Source organism: Pithys albifrons, chromosome 27, assembly GCF_047495875.1.
Source record: "Pithys albifrons albifrons isolate INPA30051 chromosome 27, PitAlb_v1, whole genome shotgun sequence".
Lineage (NCBI taxonomy): Eukaryota > Metazoa > Chordata > Aves > Passeriformes > Thamnophilidae > Pithys > Pithys albifrons.
The window spans coordinates 3919315-3943109 of record NC_092484.1 but is presented as its reverse complement, the minus strand read 5'-3'; the positions used below and the strand labels follow the sequence as shown (position 1 = coordinate 3943109).

Here is a 23795-nt window from a genome sequence, read left to right as displayed (position 1 = left end):
TCCACATGCCCTAATCTGTGATAACAAAAAGAACTCCAGATTGTGTTTTTCCAGCACTCTGTAGGTCTCAGTGCTCAGATTTGCTGTGGAAACACATCCATCCACCCAGGGTCTGATGTGAGTTGCTCAGGTTCAGAAAGGCTGGAGGAGGCTGAGCAGGACCCAGCCCACAGCTGTCCAGTGTTCTGCTGTGTCCAGTGCTGGGCATGGGCTTTGGTCCCACCAGCCTGTGGTTGGCACTGCCCCTTGGGAGGTTCTGGGCCCTCTCTGTGCCTTCACAAACTTCAGGAAGGGCCTCGGGCCAGAGTTGACTGTGGGATGGGTTTGGACAACCAACCATAACAAGGTCTTAGGTGAAGTATTTGATGTGGCCTTGGACAGGTGGATGGACTGGGGGAGCATCTCCCAAACTTCTTGGGCTCCCTTCCAGTGGCAGCTTTGAGCTGAGCCTTGAGACCTCCGGAGTTCCCCTGAGGAAGAGTCTTTGTCCCTGGAGAAGATGATATGGTGTCAGGTTTCTTGTAAAGGAGAGTCCCATCTCTTTTCCTTGCTGGATAATGCTGCACTGGGTGATTTTTCCCCCCAGACAGCTCTAGAATCATAGAATCAGTTGGGTTGGAAGAGACCTCTGAGATCATCAACTCCAACCCTTGATCCAGCCCCACTTTGATTACCAGATCATGGCACTCAGTGCCACAGCCAAGCTCAGTTGAAAAACCTCCAGGGATGGGGAATCCACCCCCTCTCTGGGCAGCCCATTCCAATCCCTGAGCACTCTCTCTGCAAAGATTTTTTTTCTGCTCGCCAACTTCAATTTCCCCTGGCAGAGCTTGAGCCCCCCTTGTCCTATTGCTGAGTGCCTGGGAGAAGAGACCAACCCCCACCTGGCCAGAACTTCCCTTCAGGCAGTTCCAGACAGTGCTGAGGTCACCTCTGAGCCTCCTCTTCTCCAGGCTGAACACCCCCAGCTCCCTCAGCCTCTCCCCACAGCACTTGTGCTCCAGTCCCTTCTCCAGCCTCATTGCTCCTCGTTGTTCTTCTCTGTCCAGCATGTCTGCACTCATTGAACAGGTGTCATGGTTTTTCCTGAACCTACAATGTTTTTTTTCCAAAACAATATCTGAACTGTGCAAAGGAGGAACCACAGAATATGCTGAGGTGAAGGAGATCCCCAAGGATCATCCAGCCCAACCCCTGCCCCTGCCCAGGACACCCCAAGAATCCCACCCTGTGCCTGAGAGCATTGTCCAAACCTCTTGACCATCTCATTTTCAGGCATACAAGTACCAAACACATCAGTTACAAGCACCCTATAAAATCCTCTCAGCTCCCTCAGCTGTTTTGGCCTCCCCAGCCCGTGCCCACTGCTGTGCCCACCCTCCCCTCTGCCCAGAGCTCTGTGCATGCTCACCACAGTTTATTTCGAGGGATAAGAATTTCCTGAGCAGTACTGAAATAGATACTGTTTGCCTGCAGAGCCAAGCAATGTGCAATGTATTTTTATTTACTACTCGCCCTCATCATCCCCAGCATACCAGCAATGCCCATTTTCAGGGAATTCTCTGGATAGGAACATGTGGCACTGCACAAACCCCCCAGCTCAGCTCTCTCCAGATACCCAGACAGACACTGCCTTCTCCTTACAAACACACTGACCCCCAGAGTTTTTTGTGACTGTTCCACATCCCTCTGCTGCTCCAACCCAAGTGCCAAATGAGAAGTTACAAAAATTACCAAAAGGCACCCAAATACAGCCCTGAGGAAAACCAAATGGCTGGAGATGAGCACAAACCCCATTAACTGCATTGCACAAGCCCCCCTTGGAGGCCACTGATCTGTCTCTCCTTGTCAATTATGCAAGAGAAAGTTATAATCTGAAGGTATTTCATGCCAAACTCGCTGTGCCATCTCAGCAAGGCCAGTGATGGGGGCACTGAATCATCCCCAGTTCCACTGCCTGGGGTGGTTGGGATTCTCAGTCCCTCTCCCACAACAGTAATGGCTCCACCTGTCAGTGGTCAGAAACGTGAAAATTCTGCCTTAGCAAGCCCTTCAAATAAAACTGACTGTCCCTGAGGCCACTTTGTCCAATGACAAGGAAGTGCAGGAGTGGCACAAGTGTCATTATGGGCCCGAGAAGCTGCTCCCCCATCGGGAGGGACAGACCTGCTGACACCCCCAGCGTGTGCCACGGGGCTAAAACCCTCCAGACTGGGGTGTGTGGGGAGCCTGGCATGGTCTGAGCACCAGGGCCCACCAGCACTGGCCACTGCAGAGCAATTAGGACCACTCAGAGACACCCTAATTGCTGCCACAGCCACAGCCACCTTCCCATCCCTGTGGAAACCATTGGAAATCCCCTTACAGCAGAGAGAGCAACGAGGCTGGAGAAGGGACTGGAGCACAAGTGCTGTGGGGAGAGGCTGAGGGAGCTGGGGGTGTTCAGCCTGGAGAAGAGGAGGCTCAGAGGTGACCTCAGCACTGTCTGGAACTGCCTGAAGGGAAGTTCTGGCCAGGTGGGGGTTGGTCTCTTCTCCCAGGCACTCAGCAATAGGACAAGGGGGCACGATGGGCTCAAGCTCTGCCAGGGGAAATTGAAGTTGGAGAGCAGAAAAAAATTCTTTGCAGAGAGAGTGCTCAGGGATTGGAATGGGCTGCCCAGAGAGGGGGTGGATTCCCCATCCCTGGAGGTTTTTAAGGTGAGCTTGGCCGTGGCACTGAGTGCCATGATCTGGTAAAGGGACTGGAGTTGGACCCAGGGTTGGACTTCATGATCTCGGAGGGCTTTTCCAACCCAATCCATTTTATGATTCTATGACAGTGTTGGGGGTTGGATGTGTCTATGTGGGAAGCAGCTCAGGTGATGAGGGCAGGATGTGTGTGAGCCTCAGGTGAGCCCTGCCTGCCTTGGCACGACTACTCTGGTGTGATCCCTGCCAGGCTGGGCTGGGCTGGCAATGGGCAGCTGCCCAGCAGCTTCTTCCAAGGGCTCTGCCTGCTGGGAGAGGCTCTGGAGTCCTGGAGTCGTCGTCCCTGCTGCTCAGACTCTTCTTGGCACCAACAGAGCCCTCTGCCCTCGAAGTGGCTGCAGCAGGACAGAGACTGGCATTGTGATCCCATTCCCTGGCACACGTGGGTTTGGGCAGCAAGCTAAATGACTGTGCCCTGAGCAGTTTGTGCATCCTGGTGATTTAAGGGGAAAAACTAAATAATCTGGTTGGTAGAGCTGGTTAGCTCTGCTGCCCGGGAAAAACTGCCCTCTGGGTGTTCCTTTGCACAACTGGCCTCCAGGTGATGCTTCACCTTTCTCTTGCCTCATGCCTTGTGGGAGCTGAGGCAGAGAGGGGGATCTGGAATAAGTCCTGTTCCTTCTTCCTTTCTGTTTGTTTTCAGTCTGGTCACCCCCAAACACAAATTGGATTTCAGTGTTGATGTTTACAATTTGTGACCATGCCGTGAAATCTGCCCAGATTAAAATCTTAACCTCTGCTGCCATTTCTGTGTAGATCATTAGTTATCAGCCTAATCTTCTTGTGGTTAATCTTATACTTCCTCCCATTCCACTGCCTCTCTCAGTTATGGACAGCTCCATTTTCCTGTTTGCTCCAAACTGTGTGTCCTTTTTGGTGTAATTTGTTTTGTGTGTCTGCATTACATTTACATAACATATCTAGAATTCCATCTCCCTCAGCCCCACACAGCTGCCTGTGTCAGCTTCGCTTTCCTTCTTTCATGCTTTGTTTACTACAACATCCTTCCCTGTGGCCTTGAGGAAAGGAATCTTGTTCCTCCCTTATCTCTGCAGAAAGCAAAGGTTGGACATTTTGCCTCGTGCTTTGATCCTATCGTTCCTCATTTTCAGGAAGGGTTTGTAGGAAAAAGTAATAACTTCTCTTGACCTGTGTTTGGAAAAATCAGATGGACCTTGATCTTAAAACATCACCCTACACTGCAGCCCTTCTGTGCTGGTCTGCTTGTCTCTGTTTCTCAGGCATCAGCTCCTCAAATCACAGAATATCCTGAGCTGGGAGGGACCCCCAGGGACCATCCAGTCCAACCCCTGGCTCTGCACAGACACCCCAACAATCCCACCCTGTCCCCCAGAGCGTTGTCCAAACCCTCCTGGAGCTCTGGCAGCCTTGGGGCTGTGCCTACTGCCTTGGGGAGCCTGGTCAGTGCCCACCACCCTCTGGGGGAAGAACCTTTCCCTGAGATCCATCCCAACCCCTGGCACAGCTCCAGCCATTCCCTGGGTCCTGTCCCTGGTCCCAGAGCAGAGCTCAGGGCCTGCCCCTCCACCTCCCCTCGGGAGGAGCTGCAGCCCCCGAGGAGTCTCCCCTCAGTGTCATCTGCCCCAGCTGAACAAGCCCAGTGCCCTCAGCTGCTCCTCAGACCCTTCCCCACCTCCATGCCCCTCCTTTGGACACTCCAACAGCTTCAGATCCTTCTTATATTGTGACTCCCAAACTGTTCCCAGGACTCGAAGTGAGGCTGCTCCAGTGCAGAGCAGAGCAGGACAATCCCCTCCCTTGAGCAGGTGTGACCCCCTTGGTTCCTCACCTCTCCCTGGTCCCAGCCAGCCCTTCCAGCAAACAGAGGAGTCTCCAGCTTACACGTGGCCATTGGAGACTTTTCCTGAGATCCATCCCAACTCCCCTGGAGCTCTGGCAGCCTTGGGGCCGTGCCCACTGCCCTGGGGAGCCTGGTCAGTGCCCACCACCCTCTGGGGGCAGAACCTGTCCCTGAGATCCATCCCAGCCCCCCCTGGCACAGCTCCAGCTTGACATGAAGACCCATCTCCCCTGTACTTCTCTTTTAGGGCTTGTCTTGCTGCAGCACCTTCTCTCACTGAGCTCCTTACTCTGGTCAGTCCCTGCTGCCCATCACTAAGGAATAAATTGGTGTGGTGGGACCTTTTTCCCCCAGCACTGATCTGGGGGAGGTGGTTTCATATCCTGGTGGTTCAGAGAGAGGAGATCTGTGTTCCAAATAGAGACTTACACTTATTTTAGAACATCTGTGTCTGACTGGGCCCCTTCCCTGGGATCTGGGCCTTTCTGGGATCCCAGTGAGGGAGCAGGTTTGGCAGGAGTAGGTTAAAGGGAACAGGGATGTTTACAAGATGCTGCACATTGGAGAGTAATAATATATAGTTAACTATTAACAGGAAGCTTTCATGAGGCTCCCAGGTGGCATCAGCCGTTGAATGATAACACCAAATCCGTAGGTTGTAATAAGGATTGAAATGTAACAAACCATAACAACAGGAAAACAACCTCATTGCTGGGAGTAAAATTATGGTCAAAGGCTTGCAGGAAAATGCCCCAAATTAACGTTAAAGATTCTGGTCTTGGTCTAAATTATCTCTTCTGATGTACAGAAGGAGGTGGATGTACAAACTACTTTAAAATGACCTTCTTACAAACCTCCATGTTCCCCAGGGATACTCTGAGTGTTCCTGCTCCTCTTTGGACAGAGACAAATTTCACTCAGTGGCTCTTTTGCACATCAGAGAGGGGCTGAGCTCAGAATCCTCTGGCCTGGCAGTCCTCAGGTACCTGAGGGACCGGAGTTGGGTGGTGGCTTCTTAATCTGCTTCATTTCTAAGCCATCAAAGGCACTGCCAGCACCAAAGCCTGGAGTTACTGTGGACTTTCATCACCCCCAGAGGTCACTGTCTGTGGACTCCAGGCCTTGCCTGAAGATGTGGTGTCAGTTTGGGGGTTCCATATTAAATAAAACCAGGACAGCAAGCAGAGGTGGGTGGTTGGTCCTGATCCCTTAACTGAGCTGGTTCTGCACACAAAGCACAAGGAGCAGGCTTGACCTGCTTGCCAGAGAATCCCACAACAGCACTGTTGTAGGCTCTGGGTAAGTATTTACAGCTTCTAGTTGCTGTCCCAGGGTGCACTTTGTGGCACTTGTCCCTCCTTTAGCAGAGCTGTTCTGTTTTCACATCAAACTCCAGGTTTGGGTCGTTTGAGCTTGATGGCCAACAGCTTTAGTCTGATTTCTGCAAGTTGTTTGTGCCAGCTTGATTGAGAGGTGCCAGGAGAGTGAACACAGACTAGTCTTGCCTTTTAATTTCTTCATTAATTCTGTTTTTTTCAGCTTGAGGTGCTTTGCTGTGTAGGTTGAGTTCGTGAGAGACTTGAAGCCATGGTGTAAACTGCTGAAAACACATGAAAGGAAAATGTGTCCTGGATCTTTGCTCTGACTGGTCAATATTGGGGATACTGGAGTGGGAAACATCTGTGTAAATAAATAGCTGGGGTGACAGAGGAGGGCAGGAGTGAAAACCTTTAAGAGAGACGAAGAGAAAGGTCTAGAAAATCAACAAAATGAGAGCCTGTCCTGAAGGTTCAGTACAAGAAGGAGGGGGATTTCTAGAGGGCTGTGCCCCAAAAATAAGAGGTGACAATTGGGCTGTCTGGCCAGAAAGAAATTCTTTCCAGAGAGAGTGCTCAGGGATTGGAATGGGCTGCCCAGAGAGGGGGTGGATTCCCCATCCCTGGAGGTTTTTCAGCTGAGCTTGGCCGTGGCACTGAGTGCCATGATCTGGTAAAGGGACTGGAGTTGGACCCAGGGTTGGACTTGATGATCTCGGAGGTCTTTTCCAACCCAATCCATTCTGTGATTCTATGATGGGGGACAGGCGTCAGATCTGAATCCACCCAGGGCTTTGCACACCTGGGCACAGGTACTGGGTGTGTTGTGCCCTCAGTGTGGAGCTGGAGAAACTCATCTGCAAAGGTTGACACTTCTTAGAAAATGAACAACGACTGACCAGAGTCACTGTGGAGCCATCACTGTCAGTGGCTTCCTCTGGGCTTCATCATACTGAGAGGACTTAGACATAAATACATTTTGTGTGTTGTGGATGTGCATGTCTGTGGGAGCTCTCTGAGCACCTTTTCCATATTCCTTGGCACGACTCACAAAGGAGTAAATAGGTATTTCCAGAGAAATGCCCCACCAGCAGGTGTATTGCAGATGATAATAAATTACTGCCCAGTCTAAACAGCAGAAGGTTGGCACAGAGGGGACTGTGCTTCTGGAGAGATCTGCTATCTGCCCTTTTCCTCTACAAACAACCCAGTGAAGCTTTGCCCCTATCTCCATTCAACAACAACTTCCACAGCCCTCCCAGGGCTCCACTATCGTGCCTGGACGTGGTGCCACAGGACTCCAGACTCTTTTATCTTGTCTCAGCTCGTGTTTGCTGCCCCCCACACATCCACACCACAGCTCCAGCATCCCCCCTGACATCCCCCCTGGCATCCCCCTGGCATCTCCCCCGGCATCCCCCCTGGCATCCCCCTGGCATCTCCCCCGGCATCCCCCCTGACATCCCCCCGGCATCTCCCCCGGCATCCCCCCTGGCATCTCCCCCGGCATTCCCCCTGGCATCCCCCTGGCATCCCCCCTGGCATCCCCGCTGGCATCCCCCTGGCATCCCCCTGGCATCTCCCCCGGCATCCCCCCGGCATCCCCCCTGGCATCCCCCTGGCATCTCCCCTGGCTTTGGCTGTGCTGCTCCAAGCTGGGAGCACCAGCCCCAGTTGGGAATACTGGAGACCTTCCGTGGAGCTCCAGTTGAGCACGTAATTTGTGAAAGAGTTGGGAGGAGAAACAATTCTTTTTTCTTATCCTTGCTGATAGAGGAGATAAGAGTTGTGAGGTTGTCCTGAGAAATGTCAGAGGGAAGAGTTTCCTTTGCGTTGCAGCGAGTGTGTTGTTTTTGGAAGTCACTGTCCATGGGAAGGGAGGCACCTGCAGTTAATTTTATCTGTTCCTGTGTAAATAAGGACCTCCTAACGTTCCCAACTCACAGCTCAGAGGGGTCATGGCATTATGTACTGTAATATCTTATTTTATAAATAACACTTTATTTTAGTGCTGATTGTAAAATCTTGGATTTGTTTGGCCTTTGCTCCTTCCTGAGCTGGTGCTCAGAACTGCAGCCCCGTGTGTGGGTCTGTGGCTTTTGGGAGGGTTGTCCCTTGGTTGTCTTTGATGCTGGGGAAGAGGGAGGGATAAATGTTGTTAGAGCAGCTGAGCTCTGGGAATAGGTGACATCCAATTCCCTTGGGCATGTGATGATATTTCCTGAATTTTGCTCGACCCAGTGCTGGGTGTTGCCAGCAGGATCTTGGGGGCAGTGTGTTAACTTATTTTTTTGTTCTGTTCTAATTTCTTCATTTATTTTGTGGATTCAGGAAGGGCTGGGAGAGCTGCTGTTGTTGGTCACCAAGGTGATCAAAAGTCCTTGTGCTTTTTACAGCCCCCAGGACCTCTCCTACCCTGTGCCTCCCAGGCATGTCATGGTGCTCAGTGCAGCCCAAACTGCTGCTGGTGGGGTTTGGGCTTCAGGTTTCTACCTCTCTGCTCTTGGTGACTTGAAGAAATAATTGAGGGAATAAGACACAGTCCAGTGGGGTTGGCAGCAACCCCTCTGCCCACTCTCTCTGCTGTGGGTTTTAGATTTGTACTCAGCCTTCACTGGGCACAGTTTCATCTCTTGGTTCTTTTTTACACGAATGCCCTGGGATTAGGTGTTGTCCTGGTGTGTTCAGATCAAAGAAAGGCTCACAAGAAAATATATGCTCATGTTTAAAAACAGTGAAAGTTGTTTTAGGGATCAAAATTATGTTTATGGAACCGTGTAGGAAGTTGTACTTGACGTGGTGAATGTGCAGTCTTGACAAGAAGGGAACGGGTTAGTCTTGAGGAAAAGTGATCAATTAAAGCCACTGTGTGTGTACAACAGGGTTTGATACATTTTCTGAGGAGGGCAGACCCAGCTGGGTTTCCCCAGCAGGGATGGCACAGCTCCTGCAGCAGCTCAGGAAGCAACCCAGGCTCTGTGGTTCTAAATTAAGATCACACACTTGCAACACACTCCAGGAGCTGCTGACGGGGCCATCAGGCCCTGCAGTTCCTTTGCTCTCTCCATGTCAGTTTTGGTTTTGTTTAGAACCACCAGACCCCTTTGCTGGAGCTCCATTCACTCCATCCAGGAGTGACTTGGTGGGTGTTGTGTGTGCCAGGTGGGCACATCCCTGTGGCAGGTGGCACTGAACCTGTGCTCCTGTTCCATGGGCCTGTGCCTTTGGGTGCTGTGTGTGTGTTCTGTCACCCATTGCCACGCAGGGCCTGGCTCTGGCTCCAGTGTGACAGCCAGAACAAGCCATTTTCAGCTGTAGCAGAGCCGAGTTAGAATGGATTGGGTTGGAAAAGACCTCTGAGATCATCAAGTCCAAGCCTTGGTCCAACTCCAGTCCCTTTACCAGATCATGGCACTCAGTGCCACGGCCAAGCTCAGTTGAAAAACCTCCAGAGATGGGGAATCCACCCCCTCTCTGGGCAGCCCATTCCAATCCCTGAGCACTCTCTCTGCAGAGAATTTTTTTCTGATATTGAGCTTCAATTTCCCCTGGCAGAGCTTGAGCCCATCGTGCCCCCTTGTCCTATTGCTGAGTGCCTGGGAGAAGAGACCAACCCCCAGCTGGCCAGAACTTCCCTTCAGGCAGTTCCAGACAGTGCTGAGGTCACCTCTGAGCCTCCTCTTCTCCAGGCTCAACACCCCCAGCTCCCTCAGCCTCTCCCCACAGCACTTGTGCTCCAGTCCCTTCTCCAGCCTCGTTGCTCTTCTCTTCTCACTTGGCTCGGAAGAGACCTCTGAGCTCATCAAGTCCAACCCTTGATCCAACCCCACTGGGATCACTCTGGCACTCTGTGCCCTGGGCTGCTGATCCCAGTGGGGTTGGATCAAGACCTGGTGGATTCTCTGTCCCTGGAGGTGTTTCAGAGGACACTCAGTGCCACCTCCAGTCCCTTCTCCAGCCTCGTTGCTCTTCTCTGGCCCCGCTCCAGCCCCTCAATCTCTTGCCTGAACTGAGGGGCCCAGAACTGAACACAACACTCAAGGTGTGGCCTCCCCAAGGCAGAGTCCAGGGGAAGGGTCACTGCCCTGGGCCTGCTGGCCATGCTATTGATATTTTTGAGTTGGTGCTGGTTCCCTCCTCGTCCTCCTGGTTATAAATACCCCGTGCCAATTAAACACTTGCTGGCATCAAACCCCTTAAAGTGCATCGAATTGCATTGGGCTGGTGAGTTTGTGCCCTGCTGGAGGCAGGGCTGGAGCTGGCAGGGCAGGGTGGGCTGGGGTGGCAGGGCAGGGTGGGCTGGGGTGGGCTAGCAGAGTGGGCTGAGGTGGCAGGGTGAGCTGGGGTGGCAGGGCAGGGTGGGCTGGCAGGGTGGGCTGGATTGGCACAGTGAGCTGGGCTGGCAGTTTGAGCTGGGCTGGCAGGGCAGGGTGGGCTGGGCTGTGCTGGCAGAGTGGGCTGGATTGGCAGGGTGGGCTGGACTGGCAGTTTGAGCTGGGCTGGCAGGGTGGGCTGGGCTGTGCTGTGCTGGCAGGGTGGGCTGGGCTGGCAGGGTGGGCTGGCAGGGTGAGCTGTGTTTGCCCTGTGCAGATAGCGGGCGTTGATGCCTCCCTGTGCAGGCAGCAAATGCATTGGCTGAGGCTGAGGGCGGTTCTCCTGCCGCAGTTGTTTTCTGTCCTGGACTTTGTTGGATCTGGAGCCTCCTAATTGCCTTGTCTGTAATCAAAACACGGCTTGTGTAACGGGGCCAGGAGGGTTTGCTCCTGGCAGGTTTGTTGGTAGAAGGATCAGGTTGATTCATGACAAATGGGTCCCAAATCCACGTGGGAACCTCAGTCCCTGGGCAGCACCTGGTGCTCATCCTGGGGGTCAGAATTTATCCTTCACCAGCTGTGTCCTCTCATCACACCCAACGACCCCCACTGTGAACACCCAGTTCAGCTCACCCGGGATGCTGCTCTTTGCCACTTGATGGTCCTTGGGGGTCCCTTCCAGCTCAGAATATTTTGTGGTTCTGCTGTGATTCTCTTTAAACCCACCCAGTGGCAGAGAATCCCAGAATCACAGAGTCGATTGGGTTGGAAAAGACCTCTGAGATCATCAAGTCCAACCCTTGGTCCAACTTCAGTCCCTTTACCAGATCAGAGGAACAGCAAAACTTACTCTGAGTGGTCTTTTTCCCCTCTTTCTGGGGCAATCCACTGTTTTGTAAGCAAAGACCTAACACAAATGTTTTAAATCCTAATTAAGACAAACTGTTTACTAGCTGACCAGCTTAATGCTTAATTGACTTGCCTGTTAATATGGATCTCCTGGTTACCTGTGTTGGCTCAGGACTGTGTTTACACTACCAGTGTGTTTTGTTTCCACCTGGAGCACAGGGAAGTGGTGGAACATGGGAGCGATCCCAGAGGTGGAAATTCCTTTGCGCTGACTCTGCTGCCTCCTGTCCCCCCAACTGGGCCTCAGCAGCACCAAGAAATGTCTGTCTGAATCCCTAATCGGAAAGCTTTGGAAAATGCATTGTTTCCTCAGTCTTGGGAGCCACGTTAGCAGCGAGTTAAATATTTATTCACCCCTGGAATGACAGGTTTGAACGTCTCGTGCCAGCTCCGTGCAGGGCAGGGTCGTGTCAGTGTTTGGTGGCTCTGGGACAAGGGCTCTAAAGGGGCTCTGGGACAGGGGCTCTGGGACAGGGGCTCTGGGACAGGGGCTCTAAAGGGTCTCTGGGACAGGGGCTCTAAAGGGGCTCTGGGACAGAGGCTCTAAAGGGGCTCTGGGACAGGGGCTCTGGGACAAGGGCTCTGGGACAGGGGCTCTAAAGGGGCTCTGGGACAGGGGCTCTGGGACAGGGGCTCTGGGGCAGGGGCTCTAAAGGGGCTCTGGGACAGGGGCTCTGGGACAGGGGCTCTAAAGGGGCTCTGGGACAGGGGCTCTAAAGGGGGTTTGGGGCAGGGGCTCTAAAGGGGCTCTGGGACAGGGGCTCTAAAGGGGCTTTGGGACAGGGGCTCTAAAGGGGCTCTGGGACAGGGGCTCTAAAGGGGCTTTGGGACAAGGGCTCTAAAGGGGCTCTGGGACAAGGGCTCTAAAGGGGCTCTGGGACAAGGGCTCTAAAGGGGCTCTGGGACAGGGGCTCTAAAGGGGCTCTGGGACAGGGGCTCTGGGATCAGGGGCTCTGGGACAGGGGCTCTAAAGGGGCTCTGGGACAGGGGCTCTAAAGGGGCTCCGGGAGAAGGGCTCTAAAGGGGCTCTGGGACAGGGGCTCTAAAGGGGCTCTGGGACAGGGGCTCTAAAGGGGCTCTGGGACAGGGGCTCTAAAGGGGCTCTGGGACAGGGGCTCTAAAGGGGCTCCGGGAGAAGGGCTCTAAAGGGGCTCCGGGAGAAGGGCTCTAAAGGGGCTCTGGGAGAAGGGCTCTAAAGGGGCTCTGGGACAGGGTCTCTAAAGGGGCTCTGGGAGAAGGGCTCTAAAGGGGCTCTGGGACAGGGGCTCTAAAGGGGCTCTGGGACAGGGGCTCTAAAGGGGCTCTGGGACAGGGGCTCTAAAGGGGCTCTGGGACAGGGGCTCTAAAGGGGCTCCGGGAGAAGGGCTCTAAAGGGGCTCCGGGAGAAGGGCTCTAAAGGGGCTCTGGGGCAGGGGCTCTAAAGGGGCTCTGGGACAGGGGCTCTAAAGGGGCTCTGGGACAGGGGCTCTAAAGGGGCTCTGGGACAGGGGCTCTAAAGGGGCTCTGGGACAAGGGCTCTGGGACAGGGGCTCTAAAGGGGCTCTGGGACAGGGGCTCTAAAGGGGCTCTGGGACAGGGGCTCTAAAGGGGCTCTGGGACAAGGGCTCTGGGACAGGGCCCTAAAGGGGCTCTGGGACAGGGGCCCTAAAGGGGCTCTGGGACAGGGGCTCTAAAGGGGCTCTGGGACAGGGGCTCTAAAGGGGCTCTGGGACAGGGGCTCTAAAGGGGCTCTGAGACAGGGGCTCTAAAGGGGCTTTGGGACAAGGGCTCCAAAGCCCCAGTTGTCACAGATGTGCTGCCAAGGAGTGGCTGGTCTGTGCAGCTTTGCCCTGGAGCTGAAAGCCTTGTTCCTGCAGCAGCTTTTGTGGTTTGGTGTGGTGGCTTCTGCCCCTTCCCTGGAGTGGCTGCTCCATCATCCCTCCCAGGGATTTGTGAAGTTCCCTTTTGACTTTCTGTGAAGAAATAAAGTTCATTTTCCTCATGCTGAGAGCAGGGCACTGCCTTGCCCCAAATTCCCCCAGGGGCTGGGGATGTGGGGGCCACATCTGAGCCTTCTCACATTGCACAGGGTCGTGCCACAGCTCTAAAAAATACTTTCTTAGAGTCACAGAATGTCCTGAGTGGGAAGGGACCCCCAAGGACCATCCTGGCCCTGCACAGACACTCCAACAATCCCACCCTGTCCCCCAGAGTGTTGTCCAAACCCTCCTGGAGCTCTGGCAGCCTTGGGGCCGTGCCCACTGCCCTGGGGAGCCTGGTCAGTGCCCACCACCCTCTGGGGGACGAACCTTTCCCTGAGATCCATCCCAACCCTCCTGGAGCTCTGGCAGCCCTGGGGCCGTGCCCACTGCCCTGGGGAGCCCATTTTTTTGCAGAGGGAAATCTCTGTGTGCCAGTGACCATTACTGGAGTCTGCAGACCTTGATAGTGGAGGAGAAATGAGGTGCAATTGGTCAGCACAAACCTAATCAGTGAAAGCACAGCATGAGAGCAAAAACCCAAACCAAACCCCCATTTCTGACATATCCAAGTCACAAAACCTGTAGTATTGACAAAAAGCCCTAGTGAAGATACTCTGAGAGGTTTTGCATGACTTCAGATGCTCCTCAACATGCAGAGTTTGATGATGTCAGACTGACATCTGTTCAGGATCTTGGCTAATGAGGATTTGCACCAAATAGTGATTGACAATTTCTGGTCTTGAGTACTTAGTGGAAAAAAAGCTGTTGCCTTGGGTGCTTTGCTTTCTTTGAGCTGTCTTTGAGGCATCAAAAGCTCATGGAACAGGAAAGAGAGAAACGTTAAGAACAGTTTAAAAATAGTTCAATTGTACCTTCTAAGAACCTTCAGAGCGAAGACTTGAAGCAGTTTCTGCCCTGTGAATTTGTGCAGCTGAGTTCAAAATGTGTAAATAAGCCCAGGGCTTTGAAGATTAGTTTCCATAACAAATTAAATAAAATCCTGTGTGGCAGAATGTTAAGTAGGTGCCATGTGTCACCGTGTGGGAGCTGCATTTTCCCACTTCTCTGTGTGCTCCACTGGCTCTTTGGGAAACAAGGGCTGTCTTCTGAATAGTTTAAACTTTGTAGTTCTTAAGCATGGAAGAGACCCAGGAAAATGCCCCTCTGCAGGAACACTGACCTGTGCTGCCAACACTCACCCTCCAGCTCCCACAGACCATTCCTGCTCCATCTCCTGGTTTCCTTCCCTGCTCCAGGGGGTACTGGCCAGGGAAGGAGTCCTGGCAGGACATCTCTGTGTCAGGGAAGGTGTGGGAGAAACAGCCCAGGCTTCCCCCCACTCATAAACCTTAGTTTAGGCTGGAATTAGTAAGTTTGGTAGTGTTTTGGACTAAATTCTGGAATTTTCTACTGCTAATATTTCTAATAAGCTGCAGCCATGCCATCTCTTGCTGGACTGTGCTCATCACTGGCCCAGTGAGGAATGGAGAACCAATTAAAACACTCATGTATAACCATTAAAAAACATTTAAAAGAAGCTTCTCAGTTTGTATTTAGTCCAATACAAGGTGTCAGCTACAAGTTGCTGCTTTTGGCTGTTGCAGTTCAGGCAGTTACTGTCTGTCACTGGTTCACAAAATAAGACTTGTTGCTAGAAAAGGGGAAAAAGTTGGTCAGCATGAAAGAAAATGAGTTTGAAACACACTCTGGTGTTCAGTGGATGAACTGTGAGAGATGCACAGAGAAAATGTGAGTGAGTGACTGACATGGAAGTAGTGAGATATTTGAGATTAAATTGCCCTTGTCATAGAATTCCAACGTCATCCATTTCATATTCCCCCCTAAGGATTTATCAGCCTGGAACAAACCAGTGGTTGCTCATCTTTATTCCTCATCTACTGCTGCTCATTCCAAGAGTGGCATTAACAGCTTTAACACACTTAATTCTGCAATCCCTTAACGTGGGGCAGGGGGATTTTCTTGCTAAGCACAGCTGGAGGTTGGATCATCCAAACACAGGCAGCACATGGAGGGGATCCCACATGGAAGGAATCCCACATGGAGGGGGTTCCACACACTGGGGATCCCACATGGAGGGAGTCCCATATGGAGAAGGCCCCACATGGAAGGAATCCCACACGTAGGGGATCCCACACACTGGGGGTCCCCGGTGGAAGGGGTCTGACATAGAGGGAATCGCACATGGAGGGGACACCACACACTGGAATCCCACATGGAGAGGGTCCCACATGGAGGGGGTCCCACATGGAGAAGATCCCACATGGAGAGGATCCCACATGGAGGGGGTCCCACATGGAGGGGGTCCCACACACCGGGGGTTCCATATGAAGGGGGTCCCACATGGAGAAGATCCCACATGGAGGGGATCCCACATGGAGGGGGTCCCACATGGAGGGGGTCCCACATGGAGGGGGTCCCACACACCGGGGGTTCCATATGAAAGGGATCCCACATGGTGGAGATCCCATATGGAGGGGATCCCGCATGGAGGGTATCCCACATGAAGAGGGTCCCACATGGAGGGTATCCCACACACTGGGGATCCCACATGGAGGGGATCCCACATGGAGGGGGTCCCACACACTGGGGGTTCCATATGAAGGGGATCCCACATGGAGAGGGTCCCACATATTGGAGATCCCACATGGAGGGAATCCCACATGGAGGGTATCCCACACACTGGGGATCCCACATGGAGGGAATCCCACATGGAGGAGGTCCTACATAGAGGGGATCCCACATGGAGGGGGTCCAGTGTGCTGGGCATCCCACATGTTGCTCCTTTAGATGAACAAAACTCCCCCCTGTTCCATCACTGCTCTGCTCACGTGTGTGAACCAGAAATTCAAGAGAACATTCCACCCCTGAGCGCTGGCCGGGTTGGGACCTCCCCAGATAAAGCCCCTCCTGCTCTGACACTGAGGGTTGGACACAAAGCTTGGGGAATTCCGAGGCACGTGGTGTCCATTCAGGGTTTATCTCTGTCTCCCTTCAGCAAGGGCAGACATCAGGACATCAGGAGCTGTTCAGATGCACCCTCTGGCTGGGTGAGAACAAGGTGGTGTGTCTTGATCTGGGTCTTGGCAATTCACAGCTGTCCTTCCTGCCATGGAGTTCTGGGGCATGTTCTGTATTAATCAGTTGGATTTAAAAAGTTCAGCCTTGTTTGAACCTCTGAATGTGGAGGTACTGAGGGGCAGGACTGACCTTCCCTTGACTGCTGCTCACCATGTTCCTCATGTGTTGGCTCTGGTTCCTAATTCAGAACCCAAACCTCTCATTAAAGGTATTGTGGGGCACTAAGTAATGGGAAATTAAAAAGCAAACCATAAAAACCTCAAGCAATAACACTCATGGGTGCTCTTCTTTGTGAAGTTGTTGAGAGAGTCACCAAAGAGCTCCTGTTGGTCCAGAGCAGGAGGATTGCCCTGGGGAACCTCTGACAGGGTGATGGGCAGATGGGAAGCAAATCGTGATAGAGGTGAAGGGTTGTGTAAAAGGATTGCTGGACATGTGTTATTCCCAGCATTACTAGGGGAAACTTAAAACTAAAATACCAGGGTTTCTTAAACTAAGAAACCAGAATTTTCTGTGTGTCCCAGGCTGGGAAACTCTTACTGTGGAGTCTGATCACTCCTGAGCTGTGGAACTAATGCTGGACTCACCAAAGCTCTCGTGGAGCCTCTCAGTACTGAACTGAGGGAAAAGGAAACTCGGTTTTCTTTCTTTGAAGATGAGCATTAGCTCAGTTGGTTAAAATTTGGTTGTAATAATGCCAAGGCCATGGGTTCAATCCCCTGTGTGGGCCATTGACTCAAGAGTTGGACCCGATGATCCTTGTGGGTCCCTTCCAACTCAGAATAGTCTGTGATTCTGTGAGTTGTGAGGATGAACAATAGCACTCTTCAAAATCGTTACTAATCGGTGGAATTTTCTCTGTAGAGGCCGATGAGGCGCCTGCGCTTCGTGGTGTCCTCTTTGAGAATAGTCACCAAGGCAAGCAGGACCAGAGGGCACAGCCCGTGGGCTCTCAGGCTCACTGTGATAGTTTGACCCAGGTTTTTTCCTGGTAACCAGATGTAACTAGGGAGGGGCTTGTCTCCCAGGTATTCCTCACCCATTCTTTCCCCTCCCATGGGATAAGAGACAGGAGATAGGAAGTTTAGCACTCTTTGGTTTCCGGTGAGGGTGGAGTGCAGAGGGCTCTTGGCTGCTCTCAGTCCCTTATCAGAGCCACACAGAAGATCAGGGAAAAGACATGAATGAGACCCCCATGTGAGAGGAAGGGGCTTCCTTCTAGGAGTGGCCATTGAGATTGTGTTGTACTGGTTTACTCGGTGGGTGGGTGAGGGTGTTTCTTTGTACCCATTGCTTTTTGTTTGGTCTCTTTGTCACCCCTGTTTTCCCCTTCCCTTTTTCCCTTTTTCCCTTTTTCCCTATTGTGGGTGCAAATTGTGTACATATAATTGTAGACATTTAGAGAATATATATATGCACACACATATATATACACACACATATATATACACATATCTATATATACACATATCTATATATCTGTGTCTGTCTGTGTGTCTGTCTATCTGTGTGTCTGTCTATCTCTGTGTCTGTCTATCTATCTATCTATCTATCTATCTATCTATCTATCCATCCATCTATCTGTCTATCCATCTATCAGTCTGTCTATCTATCTATCTATCTATCTATCTATCTATCTATCTATCTATCTATCCATCTATCCATCTATCCATCTATCTATCTATCTATCCATCCATCCATCTATCTATCCATCCATCTATCTATCTATCTATCCATCCATCTGTCTATCTATCCATCTATCTATCCATCCATCTATCCATCCATCCATCCATCTATCTATCTATCCATCTATCAGTCTATCTATCTATCTATCTATCTATCTATCTATCTATCTATCTATCCGTCCATCCATCTATCTATCTATCTATCTATCTATCTATCTATCTATCTATCTATCTATCTATCCATCTGTCTATCTATCCATCTATCTATCCATCCATCTATCTATCTATCCATCTATCTATCTATCTATCTATCTATCTATCTATCTATCTATCTATCTATCTATCCATCCATCCATCTATCTATCTATCTATCTATCTATCTATCTATCTATCTATCTATCTATCCATCCATCTATCTATCCATCCATCTATCTATCTATCCATCCATCTGTCTATCCATCCATCTATCTATCCATCCATCTATCTATCCATCTATCTATCTATCTATCTATCTATCTATCTATCTATCTATCTATCTATCTATCTATCTATCCATCTACCTATCTATCTATCCTTGGCTCAGTTCCTTTCAAGTGTTTTTTTCCTTTCCCCTTTTCTTTTCCCCTCTTTGAGAAGCAGGGGGAGAAGGGGGGGTGGCTGGGGCTGGGACAAACCCCAGACACTCGCCCACCCCTGGGCTGTGCCGTGGCACTCACCCCTCTGTTCTCCTCTCTCCCCAGTGTGCCCGGCTGCCTGCAAGTCTCAGGGCTGCACCTCGGACGGGCAGTGCTGCCACAGCGAGTGCCTGGGGGACTGCACGGCGCCCAACGACCCCACCAAGTGCGTGGCCTGCCGGAACTTCTACCTGGAGGGGGAGGGCAGGTGTGTGGACTCGTGCCCCGCCGGGCACTATCGCTTCGAGGGCTGGCGCTGCGTCACCTTCGGCTTCTGCCAGGAGCTGCACAACAAGTGCCGCAGCGCGCGCGAGTCCGGCTGCCACGTCATCCACGGCGGGGAGTGCGTGCACGAGTGCCCCTCGGGCTACATCATGAACTCCAGCAAGTAAGTTGGGTGTCTTGGGTTGAGCTGGCAAAACACCAACTGCCCAGCACAGAGTCAAAGCCTCCCTCCCTCCCTCCAGCTGAGAAAAAGGGAGAAAGGGAAGAAAACCCAGAAATTCAAACCAGTTTATGCTTAAACTAACTATATATATTTATACAGAAAGGAGAAAATTAAAAGCAAACTACAATATAACACACACTTAACACAAGTTAGAAATAAGATGAAATGACTCCCCACTCCCCAGTGAACACAAATCCCACCATTCTAACTACAGATCACTCCAGAGAACTCAATTCCCAAGGGACAGACCCAAGCAGAGAGAAAAAGAACAAACATTTTACTTCCCTAAGATAACATGGTGAGAAGGGGTGCTGGGCCTGGGCCTGGGCCTCCCGTCCCTCCTGGGACAGCACAGTGTGTCCTGCTGGGACCACAGCTTGGAGGAACTGCCCAAGCCACTCCTACACCAGCTTTGATATTTTGAGATGATGTTGGAATATGGTATGGAATACCCTTGGCCAGTAGTGTCAGCTGGCGCAGCCCAGCTCAAGTCAGCTTCTCTCAGGCAACCAACAGTAGGACAAGAGCGCATGGGCTGAAGCTCTGCCGGGGGAGGTCTTGGTTGGATATCAGGAAGAAATTCTTTACAGAGACAGTGCTCAGGCATTGGAATGGGCTGCCCAGAGAGGGGGTGGATTCCCCATCCCTGGAGGTTTTTAAGATGAGACTGGACGTGGCACTGAGTGTCATGATCTGGTGATCACAGTGGGGTTGGATTAAAGGTTGGACTTGATGATCTCAGAGGTCTTTTCCAACCCAATGGATTCTGTGATTCTGTGATAGTCTCAGCCCTGCTCTGAAATCTAAAGCCTAATTTAGGCCTACACTGAGCTAAACCCATAACAAGCAGTCAGAGGAGGTTCAGGCACAGGAGGGTTGAACAGAAGGCTGAGAACTTGGAACAAAGAGTTTTATTTTCAGTTACAGCTTCACCTTTTATCCACTCTTGTGTCCAACATACCATCACGCTGTTGGTTATTCAGTTCACCAAACATACATGGAAATATTCTACTGGCCTCAAGGTATCCCACATTCTGCAGGTGGCTCTCTCCTCCTTAAGGGTACACTCCAAACTGCTTTTCTCTCAAAGACACACTCCGAACTCCTCAGTATCAATTCCCTCACCAATTAGCTCAGACATCAGAGGATGCACAAACACACTGTCACCCCCACAGGTGGTGTGTGCAAGTGGAGAGCCCTCTGAATTCAGAAACAGTCAAATCCAATGGAATAGAGCAAAATCCTTCCTTTTATTTATTCACTGCTGGGAACATGGGGGAAAACTCCACCAAAGACATGTTCAACAAGACTTTTGTGTTTCCAGGTATACAACTGAAAACAAAGGTTTGAGGAGAACCTGCTGGTCTCCTACTCCTTGTGATTGTCTCAGCAAGGATATCAAATTTATTTCATGACAATACTGGTCTGAGAGACACAGAACTCTGACTTCACACTAAACAGTATTTCAGGCCACAAACTGGAACACAAAAGCAGAAGAGTGAGTTAGGAAACAATGAAATCCAATAGAACAGAACAAAATCCTTCCTTTTATTCAGTGCTGGGAACATGGGGGATGATTCCATCAAAGACATGTTCAATCAGAATTGTGTGTTTCCAGGTTTATATACTTAGTTACAACTGAAAACCCTCCCCAGAGTCAAGCAGGATATTTTGGGTGACTTTTAACAGCTCTAATGGGCTGCTCTTAGCTCTGCAGCTCTTATTTCTTTTTAACTAACCAATATTACAGTTCCAGGCCTCTAATCTAGATAAGTTTTCTGATTTACTTCTTACACTTTAGCCTCTAATCTAAACAGGGTTTTGGTTTATTTCTTAAAGTTCCTCTTACAGCTACAGGGTTAAATTCCTCTTTGTCTAAAGCTCTGCATGGTTAAGAGAACTGACAGACTAAGGTACAAGCTAAAATCAGAAATTAGCATAAAATAAAAAGTTAGTACAGTTCTGATTAAAAATTAGTAAAGACCATCTGATTTTATGGAGAAGGGATAAAATCAATTTACTCGAGGGGTCCCTGTACCACCACACTGGGGGTTTGGGCCGTGCTTTGCTCTCAGTTGGACACAGGGTTTGTGTTCTGTGTCAGCACCAGGAAAGTGACAATCACCTGGTCTACTTTAATATGATTTACAAACTAACACCTTGCTAATTCAAGCCATTAAAAGCAGACAGCTCTACCTACCATGTGCTGGTAGTTTATACTTCCCTTTGGAAAAAGGGAGAGAGGGAGATTGAGAGAGAGGACAAGGAAGAAGAGCATCCTCAGGGTGGAAGGGTCTCTCTGTAGTGGAATGGGAGGAGGGAGATGGGCAGAGAGGCTTTAGCAGCCCTTCCCTCCCCTCTGGAGCAGCCTCAGGGTGGAAAGCTGGGCTGGAAAGCACAACAGGGGGAGGTTGTGCTGGAAAGCACAACAGGGAGAGGTCGTGGCTAATGAGAAGAGCACAGCGTCCTTTGAGTGGCTCGTTCTCAGAATGTCTGTCCCTCATCCCTGTAATTACTTTCATTGAGCAGGTTCAAGCTGTGCCAGACAGAAATGCACAGTGTAACAAACAAGTGTGGCATGAATCAAAGCAGGGAACAGCCACTCTGTCTATTCCCAGGGTTTTTCGACAAAGGAATTAAATAATTTATGTTGCTGAGCTGTTTGTCACTGAAAACTTAGTTGTTTGTCCCATAATACCATTATAGATTGTGATGAGTCAGATTTCCTATGAATATTGGTAGCTTTGTGCTCGCCTCTATTTGCTCCTGCCGTAATAATTTCAGGGAATTCACTGTAACAGGACTTTTTATGCCATTTCCTGTTGTGCTTTTCAAAAGAGTGAACAAGCAGCCCCCAAAGTAGCTGTGCTGGTTGTGTAACAGCATCATGGCCTCTCCTGTGCTGTTCCAGGCTGCTGCCAGTGGGACTCACAGCTCTGTTCCCTGCTTTTCCTGGAGTGTTTCTTCCTCTGAACTAGCTGGGAACACATTTTTGTGGTGGTGTGACCAGGGCAAGCAATCAGCTCTCAGTATTTCCCCAGAGCACAAAGCCCATACTTGCCTTTTTTAAAGGAACTTTATGTGCAGTCCTTAATTAGAGGATTCCCAGATGAAGGTTTGGTTAATGATCTTTGGGATCTTTGGGATGAAGGCTGAGTGTGTTGATCTTGAACCCTTGGTATGCAGAGCATTGAGCAGCATTGTGGTGAAGAAGTGGCTCTTTAGAATAATCAAAATCATGTTGTTCTGGTTTCTGTTACATAGGAAGAGATGGAGTGATTCGTGTCTGAAGTGTGGAAAGGACAATTTAAAGAGTTATTTTCAAGGCCAGGTTGGGGAGGGGTTGGGGCAACCTCATGGAAGGTGTCCCTGCCCATGGCAGGGGCTGGAATGAGATGGGTTTTTAGATTCCTGAAGGGAAGTTCTGGCCAGGTGGGGGTTGGTCTCTTCTCCCAGGCACTCAGCAATAGGACAAGGGGGGCTCAAGCTCTGCCAGGGGAAATTGAAGTTCAGTATCAGAAAAAACTTCTTTGCAGAGAGAGTGCTCAGGCGTTGGAATGGGCTGCCCAGAGAGGGGGTGGATTCCCCATCCCTGGAGGTTTTTCAGCTGAGCTTGGCCGTGGCACTGAGTGCCATGATCTGGTAAAGGGACTGGAGTTGGCCCAAGGGTTGGACTTGATGATCTCGGAGGTCTTTTCCAACCCAATCCATTCTCTGATTCCTCCCAACCCAAACCATTCCATGATCCTGTGACTCTCTTTGGAGTTCTAACGTGCTGCTCTCTCCAAGTGAATCCCATGGCACATTGTCAGGACAGCCCTGCTTTTGGGATTGCTGGGGATGATGCCCCAGCTGCCATTCCATGTCAAGCATCAGCCCTGCATCCCAAGCCTTTGTTTTGCAGCCTGCACTGCACCCCCTGTGCAGGGCCCTGCCCCAAGGTGTGTGACTTCGGCAAGGAGAAGACCATCGACTCGGTGACGTCGGCGCAGGAGCTCCGGGGCTGCACCGTCGTCAATGGCAGCCTGGTGATCAACATCCGGGGGGGAAGTGAGTGCTCCAGAGGGAGGAGTGGGCAGGGGGTGGGACACCAGTCTGGGCTGGAGCTTTCCTGGGGACCAGGGACAGGGAATGGCTTGGAGATGTGTCAGGGCAGGGTTAGGTTGGATCTCAGGGAAAGGCTCTTCCCCCAGAGGGTGGTGGGCACTGACCAGGCTCCCCAGGGCAGTGGGCACGGCCCCAAGGCTGCCAGAGCTCCAGGAGGGTTTGGATGATCCTCTCAGGGACAGGATGTGACTCCTGGAGATGGTCCTGTGCAGGACTAAGGGTTGGATTGGTGGTCCTTGTAAGTCTCTTCCAGCTCAGCTGTGATTCTCTTTCACTTTTCTGCCCTGTCTTAGAGGGATTCAGAGAAATAACCACAAAGCAAAGGCTCTTGGGCTGTCATTTAGGGTTTTTATGTTAATTGAATTTTGTGATGTCTCATGAATTAACATAAACCAGTTCTGTTTGATATGTGTGGGCTCTGATATCAGTGTTCTCTCAGTGGTATCACAGCACTAATCCCAGTGCTTTCCTCTCCACAGATAACATAGCAGCTGAGCTGGAAGCAAACCTTGGCTTGATAGAAGAAATCTCAGGTTACCTCAAAATTCGCCGCTCCTATGCCTTGGTTTCTCTTTCTTTTTTCCGGAAGCTCCACCTGATTAGAGGAGAAACACTCGAAGCTGGGTGAGTTCTCTCAAAAGATCCTGTCTTTGAATGCTTTGAAGTGCAAGGTGTTAGTGCTATCGGATTGGTTTGTACTGGGAAACAATT

General features: G+C 51.0%; 1 protein-coding gene across 2 annotated transcripts in view; it reads left to right on the top strand.

Moving 5' to 3' along the window:
* The window catches only part of INSR (insulin receptor), a 73623-nt gene that overhangs the window by 23801 nt on the left and 26027 nt on the right, over positions 1 to 23795 (top strand). For both annotated transcript variants that reach the window (XM_071578248.1, XM_071578249.1), the window contains exons 3-5: positions 18596 to 18917; positions 22882 to 23027; positions 23564 to 23708. In XM_071578248.1, coding sequence (XP_071434349.1) covers positions 18596 to 18917; positions 22882 to 23027; positions 23564 to 23708 — 613 coding nt within the window. The remainder of the gene's footprint in view (positions 1 to 18595; positions 18918 to 22881; positions 23028 to 23563; positions 23709 to 23795) is intronic.